Below are 10,208 nucleotides of genomic sequence, written 5' to 3'. Positions count from 1 at the left end.
TTTTTTTTTTATTGCGGTACACGGGCCTCTTACTGTTGTGGCCTCTCCCGTTGCGCAGTACAGGCTCCGGATGCACAGGCTCAGCGGCCATGGCTCACGGGCCCAGCCGCTCCGCGGCATGTGGGATCTTCCCAGACCAGGGCACGAACCCGTGTCCCCTGCATCGGCAGGGGGATTCTCAACCACTGTGCCACCAGGGAAGCCCCCACTTTGTTCTTTTGCACAGTTGTTTTATCTATTCTAGGTCCTTTGCCTTTCCACATAAACTTTAGAATAAGCTTGTTTTCGTCTACAAAAAAATTTTGCTGAGATTCTGATAGTAATTGTGCTAAATCTTTAAATCTTTGTGGGAAGAATTGACATCTCTGTTATATTGATTCTTCCAATCCATGAACATGGTAAGTCTCTACAATTATTTTGGGTCAGCTTTTATTTGTTTCATCAACACTTGTAATTTTCAGCATAGGATCCCATTCGTATTTTGTTAGATTTACACTTAAGTATTTCATTTTCTTTGGCAATACTGTGTTTTTAATTTCAGTCGCCACACAGTTATCTCAGAGCTTTTTGTGCAGAACTGTGGAGTGGTGTGAGGTTTTCATGTTCATGGCAAAGGAGAGAGGAGGAGTTGGAGTTTGAAACTTGAATCACAGGCATTTGAAAACCAGGTATGGAGAATTCCCTGGTGGTCCAGTGCCGAGGGCCCAGGTTCACTCCCTGGTCAGGGAACCAAGATCCTGGAAGCCGCACAGCATGGCCAAAAACAAAAAACAAAAACACCAGGTATGGAAACAGTGTAGGTGTAAGAGCAGACAGACTTGGATTCAAATCCCATCTCTGACACTTAACTGACTTTGTGACCTAGGGCAAGTCATTTAACTTCTCTGAGCCTATTTTCTCAACTGTCAGAAAGGGAGAATAATACCTCCTGTGCAAATCTTTTGTAAAGCTCTGAGATAATATATATATATGAATGCTCTGTGTCTAACACAGCTCTCCCTATATCTTAATTATTATTTCTGGCCACAGTGGAATCATCATTTATGATCCACAAATGGAGAAGCAAGTGTACCTGCTGTTAAGAGCAGCAAATGTTTCTTGAACCCCTTCATGGTGCTGATTTTCAAAGATGTGAAGTCTTGACATAGCTCTGGTCCTCAAGGGGCTTATAATTTTGTTGAGGAAACATGTTATATGTATAAAAATTCCAGGACTAGGCATCACTTGTTAAGTTCCAAATGTGTGGTGCGGACAGTGGGTGCATCAAAGAACTTTTTCTTCCTGGGTTTTGTTTCCCCTTTTGTACCCTGTTCATCAAGGTGGCTTCTGGGTGTTGTTGATGAGAGAATGTGTGGGGGTGGGAGGGGGTGTGTACAGATTTAGGGGAGGGGAGTCATGTGGGAATATGTAATTAATTTTTATACTTTCCCCAGTAAACCATCGACCCTTTTTATGATGTCATGAGGGATTCCTTAATTTTGCAGCTGCTTCCTGATTACGTCAGAGAGGAGCCTCTCACCCCACAGCCTGGAGCTGCACTCATACAAGAATTGGAAACAAATGAAGTGCTGAATATCTAATGGCTTCCACAGGGAGAACCGTTCAGACTTCCCAGGCCTCCTTCTGCAAGGTCTTCCTCAAGTATTTCTGACCCCCTGAAGTGTCTTTGTTCTGGAAAGACAGGACTGGCCCAGAGCCAAGTGGGCGGGAGCCTGGGGACTCCTCCCTCTCTCCAGGTGTTCTGCATTCCCACATTTCTTCCCCTTTCCTGGATCTCGTTTGGTGGGTGTTACCCTTTTTGAGGTCTCAGGATCCTCTGGAACTTGCTGAGATTATCAGTGAGAGTCCTTCCCTCCCCCACATCATCTCCACCTTCTCTTCTCTTGATTTTCCTTCTGCAGCATTTCTCACATCTGTGCACTCCTTTCCATTCCCTCTCCCACCTCTTATAAGAAAGATGTTACATTTATTTGGCATTATAAAGTTTATGAAGTGCTCTACATGTAATTCCTCTTAATTCAAACAAGTTCATGTCCTCTTAGCTTCCCAACCAGTTTGCCTCCCTGTTACTTTTTTTCCAGCTATGCTAATCTGTCCTGAATGCTTTAACTGGATTAATCTTCATAAAATACTCACCTCTGCCTTCACTCAGGAACCGTGAGCGAGTGCCCTCCTCGCTGCCTGTTGGGTCAAGCCTGTCGTTCCTTGCTGTGGCGTCGCAAGCCCTATGCTTTGTGGTCCCTGTTTTACCATGTGCTGAGTACGGTGCTTGCCGTCTGGGTACATGCCTGGTGTGTCCCTACCTGCGTGCCTCTTTAGCACGCTCAATCCCTCCTTCATCCTGCCCAGTTCATCTTTTGCAGCCCTGCTCAGAAGTGCTCTCTTCTGTGAAACCTTCCCTGATATACACGAGCTAGAAATGATTTTCTTTCCTTCTGGTGAGAGAAAGCATCTTATTTCCACCTTCCTGTGGCATGTAATAATACATTGTCTTGAATTACAGCTATTTGGGTGTTTGTGTGTTCTTCCTGTCTTCCTCATTAGAATATCATCTTCTCATGGACAGTATCCTGTTTTCCTTTACATCCTCCACAATTGGGCTAAATAAACAACTTTGGAATTAGTCGGAGAGGTCACTTTGATAGGAGGTTGGGATTTCCTTTGCCCCGACATCTACCTGCTAGAAGAAGTCAGAGTTTTATAATCCTAGAAAATCCAAAAGGAGTAGGGGCTCTTAGGGAAGGAACATTACCTTCCATGTTCCTTTGTCTTGTCTCAGACGTACGTTGTTCAGGGATATGTCATGGACTGCCTTCCACCCAGTCGGCCTGTGTTCTGCCATTATGCATGAATACTTTGCTTGGGTGTATTGGTGCCTGGTTTTTCTGACTCATTCATTCTCCTCCTTGGGCAATAAAATGATGCCCTGATGGCCTGGACATCTCTGCTTTTGCTGTGAGATTTTTGTATGGTTCCTATGAAACAACTGCTTCTTCCACCTCCCTTTCAGCCAGCAGCTGCCACAGGGAACTCTGTGGCTCACACAGCAGCAGTCGAAAGATGCTCTCACTGCCCACTTCCTGTAGACGAGGAGGTTTTGGTGGGCTGCTCAGGAACACTGCCAGCTCTGTGTCTGACTGGTGACTGACTCATGAGAAAAGCAGCCTCATGTCTGAAAGATAAGAGCCAACAAATCGCCTCCAGGTGGTGTTAGTTTGGAGGTGACTGACCATTCATTTCCTCTCTCTGGGAGGAGCCGGTGGGGACGGGATCAGTGAATAAGTGGTCTTGCCTGCATTTTTCTCCGGCTATTAGTGAAGCAGCTGAGCAAATGGTTGGTTCTCTCTGCTGGAGTGGTGAGTGGACCCCAGTGCCTTCTGGATGCCTTCTGCGGCTGTCAGGGTAGCAGACTTATGTGTCATCCATCCTGTGTCTTCCCTTCATTACTCTTCTCATTCTCTTGCTAGGAAGTTGGCTGTGTGCACCAGGCGAACCCTGCTTGTTCCATTGCTGCCAGGTTTCTCTGTGACCCGGCAAACCTCGTCCCTACTGATTTGGTGTCCTCCAGATCTCTCCGTGACCCAGGCGTTGATCAGAAGCAATGGTTCTGAACCACTGTCCCTTGGCTGGGCTCGGTGGGTCCGGGCAGGTGGGCCTGCCTCTCCTGCCGTCCTCTTCCCTCTCCCCCCTCCTGCCTCGCTCCCATTTCCTGCAGGAGGACGCTCTGCCATCCTGGAGCCGTCAAGCACAGCTTTGCTTTGGCAGCACCGTCGCGCACACACTGGTGGGAGAGGGGACGTGTTTATCACTTTTCCTGGAGATTATCTGTTTAAGCACTTCTCTGACAGTTACAATAACAAGGGCAGTGTGTTGTGTTTCCCAGCAGAAGGACACTTGCTGTTGAAAGATGTATAGCACTAATTAGAAATACATAACATCCGGCCACATGGCAGCCTTCTCCCGGCCGCTCCATTTCCTGATTTCATACAACTTTGACGACAGTTGGTTTATGTTTTCCATGAATATGTTCTCAGAAAAATGAGAAGGTCTCCCTGTTACATAGGAGCGGGAAGAGTGTTTCTGCTTGAGCAGGTATTTGGCCAGAGGAATAGTGGGAGATGTGGTCACCTGCCCATCTGAGAGCATGTGGGAAGGGGCAGAACCAAGTTCAGACTTCAGGTGACTTTCTTGGTAAGAAATATTTCCATCTGACTTCCTTAGCCAGAACCATCCCCCTACACCCTTGAGCAAGCCTGCTTTTGGAAAGAAGGGAAAAGGCTGTTTCACAATGTTAATGAGTTCCTCAGTTCATGTCAGGCTCCAGCTACCTGACACAAAGCCAGAGGAACCCAGGCAAATACCAAGGCGAACAATGCTTTTTCCTTCCCCACCCCACATCACGTGCTGGCCTGGCCCAGCCCGCTCTAGGGATATATACGGGCATCTGTAAGACCGGGACCAGTTTCCTAACCCTAGAGTGGGCGGACCTGGGAATCTGGATGCTGTTTTACTACCCACTTGCATAAGCGTGGGTACATCCCAAGGACTGGCATCTTACAGCTTTCAGTCCACAGAAGCCTAAGTGAAGCACAGAGCATCTCCTGAAGATACCATAGCACTTAATACATTTCTCCCTGGAGGCACTGGGTCTGAGTTGCCATGGTTACTGGGGGTAAATAAACCGTTTGCAAGGTCCTAAGATTGCAGGGATCCTGTCTTATTTGTAGCTTTGTTCTTCAGCACAGGGTCAAGGACACTGTAGATGCTCAGTGCCTGTGGTACCACTGAGCCTTGGAGGAGGGCAGGCCTTCCAGAAAGTGCTCTGTATGAAGAGCTGACGGAGACCCAGGCATTCTGACCCCCAGATAGCTGTGATATCACCACCTGCTTGATCGGAGCAGAACAGCTTACTGATTTGTACCTCCCCATCAGTCAGACCAGAACACAGCAGGGAGTGCTGTCAGGCCCTTCCTGGGGAGATGGAGGGGTGGGGGTGGGTGGGTGAAGGGTTGAGGTGACATAACCATGGCCAAGAGCAGAGCAGTCATGAAGCTACCTTTTAGCTGCTGCCCTGAGAGGTAGTTGAGCCCTTCCAGACACAGCTGAGAGGCTCCAGTTGTCGCTTCCCCACCTGGTCCCCAGACCTTATTGCAAGAAGCTTTAAAAAGGAGCCAGCCTGGACTCCCCAGAGGCCTCAGTGTCATTGTTCTTAAGCAGTTAGTTCTCCCCCTTGAGCCCTAGCCCTGTGCACTCTGAGAAGGAGTCTAACCTGAGGTTGACGTTCATCATAAAAATAGAGATGGTCTTGGTGAAAGTAATCTCCCTTTGCCCCATCTTATCCTTATCGAGGCTGATGAGAGTGTCTTGTAGTCTTGGGCTTCTGCCAGTCCTTGGAGCTAAGATACCCGCCTCCATCCCTTCTGAGGGCCTTCTGTGTGCAGGTAACTTCTGCCTAAGATGCCCAGTTGATGAGGGGACACTAATGTGTACTGAGTGTGTCAACTACCAGGATGTGGCCTCTACTCCTCCTCTCCTAGTTCCCTCTGTTACGGACTTACTCTCCCATTCTGGGATTTGTTGCTAATTAGAGGCAGGCTGCTGGCAGTGCTTGGCAGGGGCCTGGGCTGAGCTGGGGTGGTACAGACAGTCCTGTTGCCTATAGTAAGGGTGGAGGAGAGAAGTTGGCAACTTTTCCTTGGGATGGCTTACACATCTTCCCCTTCCCTACTTTCCATCCTCCCTCCGCTTTGTTCTTAGATGCTTGTTTTTTGTCTCTCTAGCACAGGTTTAGGGCCTTACCGGAAGAAGAATGAGCCTGGTGATCTGTTCTAATCACATGGATTGTTACCACTTCCTTACTGCCTGCCACAGTTGAACTGGAAAGTTAGAGGGTGACATTTGGGACCATTGGGCATCTGGAAAGATGGTAGGAAAGCCACTATAGAAGAGTTGCTACACTGATGCTATTCATATGTTGGGACCTTCTGAACAGCAGCCCGTTCCTACTCACCCACAGGGCTTTCTGAAGTGGTTTGGGGCTGGCTTTGCATACTCCAGTCATGTTTGCTCCTGTGGCCAAGACAGTTAGGAATAACTGTGGTTGTGTAGCATCTCCTGGAGTAAAGACTTCAATTAGGCCCCACTGGAAAGATGAGTATCAATGAGGGGAGAGGCAGGAGGGCTCCCCCTTGGCTACTGAGGTTAAAATGCAAGCAGGGACAGAGATCAAACATGTGGCTAATTATCCTTTTAACACCTGGAGATTCTGGGAGTTCTCCTGTATTCAGACAGAAGGAATTAACAGATCAGCTGCTGCCAAAGCAAGCGAGCCTGGCCCCTGAGTCCGTCTCCTGTGCGTATAGGGTGTCTCCTGCGCCGAGGCTGCAGGCTGGACTGCTGCCTGCTGTTTGTCGCCTGTTTCTCTCAAGTCTGGATGATGTGCCTATCAGGGAGGGCCACGGACAAGGGGCAGGTACAGGCAGTGGTTTGAAGGTGTGTATGTAGCTCCCGCTAAAGAATAGCCCTGGCCACCACCAAGGTGGCTCCTTTCCCTGACCTGCAGCCAGAGGGAAGTTGGGCAGGCTGAGAGAGTGAGGGGGATAGGGTGCTAGTACTGGAAACCAGATTTATTTCTTAGCCCTAGGGGAGAGAACTTGTGAAAATTAAAGCTAACACTGATTAAGTGCTTATTATGTGCCATGCACTGTCCTATGTAAAGTTAACTCATGTGGTGAAAATAGGTTATTTGTTTCATGTGTGTTCTCTGAGGAGGAGGAACAGAGAGAAGGTAAGGATGGAACCAAAGCTTGGTGATTCAAGAAGATAACTTTTAAATGTGTATTTTTCTGATCTTAATTGGTGATTGTATTCCCGCTATGTATACATTAGAGAGACTGAGTTAATTGAGTATGACTTCTTGTTGCTGTTGCTTCACATCCTCAGCAGGCAGCTAAAGGCAGAGAGCATGCAGGTGTGGCTCAGGCTGCTCGCCTTGGGGTCGCTGATGCTGGGGAGGTGATGTGATACAGAATTTACACAAGTGAGCCTTATAATAACCTTATTGAGTGCTGACCCACAGGCCGGTCATCGTGGTAAGTGCTTCACGTGCATTACTTTATTTAGCCTTTCGACTACCCTTTGAGAGAGGGAATATTACAACACCAGTCTTAGATGAAGGGCAAGGAGCTCGGTGATGCAAGCAAGGACTCGCACCTAGTAAGGTAGGGAAGAGGAGCCCTTGGCCCCCGGGATACTGATGGACTTCCCTTTGCTCCTGCTCAGACTGCTTCTCGGAGGAGTGTCGCTCTGTGATCCAGGAGCAAGCCGCAGCCCTGGGCCTGGCCATGTTTTCTCTCCTGGTGCAGCGCTGCACCGACTTACTGAAGGAATCAGCCAAAGGTAAGCAGATGAGGGGCCCTGACTGGTGGACGTCCCAGCTCCTGGGTCCTGCCCAGACAAGCTCAGAATGCCATGCTGCTTTCTCTGCGTCTTCTCCCTCTACTCCAGGCTTCCTTTTGCCCACCTAACTAGTCCCATTTCCTCTATGGCCCTCTTTCCTCCTTGTAGAAAGGAGAGGAAGCGTCTTTCCTCCTCTATCTTTTCACCTTTAATAGTTAGGATTTTCAGTGTACCTCTGAACTACTGCATGTTCCTGCAACTTAAAAAAAAAAAAAAGAAAGAAAGAAAAATGAGTTTCCCTTGGTGTTCATAATCCATGTTTTGGTTTTCCCCTCTATCTGTATGTCCCTGTTTGTCAGGTACCTGGTGGGGTCTATAACCACTGTGGACCAGCCATCTCGGTAGACTCACTGGACCAGAGCAGGGGTTCTTTTTAGCCCTTTGAGCAGTGTCCCCTTATCCGTTAAGGCTGCCCTTAGAATTCCAAGCCTGATTGCTGAGCCGTGTAAGGTAGGTCTGAAGGGTGTACTTTTCTTTCAGCTTCTGGATTAGTTTTGATGAGTGGTGAGGCCCGTCTGTTGTTCCCCTGCCACATCGGCTTTTTTTTTTTTTAATTTTTAAATTTAATCTAATTAATTTTTTTATACAGCAGGTTCTTATTAGTTATCCATTTTATACACATCAGTGTATACATGTCAATCCCAATCTCCCAATTCATCCCACCACCACCACCACCCCCCACCTCCACTTTCCCCCCCTTGGTGTCCATACGTTTGTTCTCTACATCTGTGTGTCTATTTCTGCCCTGCAAACTGGTTCATCTGTACCATTTTGCCAGGTTCCACATATATGTGTTAATACACGATACTTGTTTTTCTCTTTCTGACTTACTTCACTCTGTATGACAGCCTCTACATCCATCCAGGTCTCTACAAATGACCCAATTTAGTTCCTTTTTATGTACCACATCTTCTTTATCCATTCGTCTCTCGATGGGCATTTAGGTTGCTTCCATGTCCTGGCTATTGTCAGTAGTGCTGCAGTGAACACTGGGGTGCATGTGTCTTTTTTTTTTGTATGTATAAATTATTTATTTTATTTTTGGCTTTTGGCTGTGTTGGATCTTCGTTGCTGTGCACAGGCTTTCTCTAGTTGCGGTGAGCGGGGGCTGCTCTTTGTTGTGATGTGCCAATTATACCTTTCTAAGAATTTGTCCATTTCTTCCAGGTTGTCCATTTCACTGGCATAGCGTTGCTTGTAGTAGTCTCTTATGATGCTTTGTATTTCTGTGGTGTCTGTTGTAACATCTCCTTTTTCATTTCTAATTTTATTGATTTGAGTCCTCTCCCTCTTTTTCTTGATGAGTGTGGCTGAAGGTTTATCAATTTTGTTTAGCTTCTCAAAGTACCAGCTTTTAGTTTTATTGATCTTTGCTATTGTTTTCTTTGTTTCTGTTTCATTTATTTCTGCTCTGATCTTTATGATTTCTTTCCTTCTACTAACTTTGGGTTTTGTTTGTTCTTCTTTCTCCAGTTCGTTTAGATGTAAGGTTAGATGGTTTATTTGAGATTTTTCTTGTTTCTTGAGGTAGGCTTGTCTTGGTATAAACTTCCCTCTTAGAACTGCTTTTGCTACATCCCACAGGTTTTGGATTGTCGTGTTTCTGTTGTAATTTCTCTCTAGGTATTTTTTGATTCCCTCTTTGATTTTTTTCAGTGACCTCTTGGTTATTTAGTAACGTATTGTTTAGCCTCAATGTGTTTGTGTTTTTTATGTTTCTTTCCCTGTAATTGATTTTTAACCTGATAGCATTGCGGTCGGAAAAGATACTTGATATGATTTCAGTTTTCTTAAATTTACCGAGGCTTGATTTATGACCCAAGATGTGATCTCTCCTGAAGAATGTTCTGTGTGCACTTGAGAAGAAAGTGTAATCTGCTGTTTTGGGATGGAATGTCCTATAAATATCGATTAAATCTATCTAGTTTATTGTGTCATTTAAAACTTGTGTTCCCTTATTAATTTTCTGTCTAGATGATCTGTCCATTGGTGTAAGTGAGGTGTTAAAGTCTCCCACTATTATTGTGTTAGTGTTGATTTCCTCTTTTATAGCTGTTAGCAGCTGCCTTATGTATTGAGGTGCTCCTATGTTAGGTGCATATATTTTTATAATTGTTATATCTTCTTCTTGGATTGATCCCTTGATCATTATGTAGTGTCCTTCTTGTCTCTTGTAACATTCTTTATTTTAAAGTCTATTTTATCTGATACGAGTCTTGCTACTTCAGCTTTCTTTTGATTTCCATTTGCACGGAATATCTTTTTCCATCCCCTCACTTTCAGTCTGTTCATGTCCCTAGGTGTGAAGTGGGTCTCTCGTAGACAGCATATATATGGGTCTTGTTTTTGTGTCCATTCAGCGAGCCTGTGTCTTTCGGTTGGAGCATTTAATCCATTCACGTTTGAGGTAATTATCAATATGTATGTTCCTATTACCATTTTCTTAATTGTTATGCATTTGTTTTTGTAGGTCCTTTCCTTCTCTGTGTTTCCTGCTTAGAGAAGTTCCTTTAGCATTTGTTGTAGAGCTGGTTTGGTGGTGCTGAATTCTTTTAGCTTTTGCTTGTCTGTAAAGCTTTTGATTTCTCCACTGAATCTGAATGAGATCCTTGCCAGGTAGAGTAATCTTGGTTGTAGGTTCTTCCCTTTCATCACTTTAAATATATCATGCCACTCCCTTCTGGCTTGTAGAGTTTCTGCTGAGAAATCAGCTGTTAACCTTATGGGAGTTCCCTTGTATGTTATTTGTC

At 45.9% G+C, this 10,208-nt stretch overlaps 1 protein-coding gene across 3 annotated transcripts in view; it reads left to right on the top strand.

Annotated features, from left to right (window-relative positions):
- SMG6 (SMG6 nonsense mediated mRNA decay factor) overlaps positions 1-10,208 on the top strand; it is a 231,035-nt gene that overhangs the window by 90,994 nt on the left and 129,833 nt on the right. For 2 of the 3 annotated variants that reach the window (XM_024736579.1, XM_024736572.1), the window contains exon 11: positions 7,282-7,398. In XM_024736579.1, the coding sequence (XP_024592347.1) occupies positions 7,282-7,398 (117 nt within the window). Of the gene's footprint in view, positions 1-1,611; positions 1,631-7,281; positions 7,399-10,208 lie in introns of those variants that run through there. The other variant, XM_024736587.1, reaches the window with a different exon arrangement.

Source organism: Neophocaena asiaeorientalis, unplaced genomic scaffold, assembly GCF_003031525.2.
Source record: "Neophocaena asiaeorientalis asiaeorientalis breed wild unplaced genomic scaffold, Neophocaena_asiaeorientalis_V1.1 scaffold129, whole genome shotgun sequence".
Classification (NCBI taxonomy): domain Eukaryota; kingdom Metazoa; phylum Chordata; class Mammalia; order Artiodactyla; family Phocoenidae; genus Neophocaena; species Neophocaena asiaeorientalis.
Note: the sequence above shows the minus strand (reverse complement) of the source record. Positions and strands in the feature narration are given on the sequence as shown.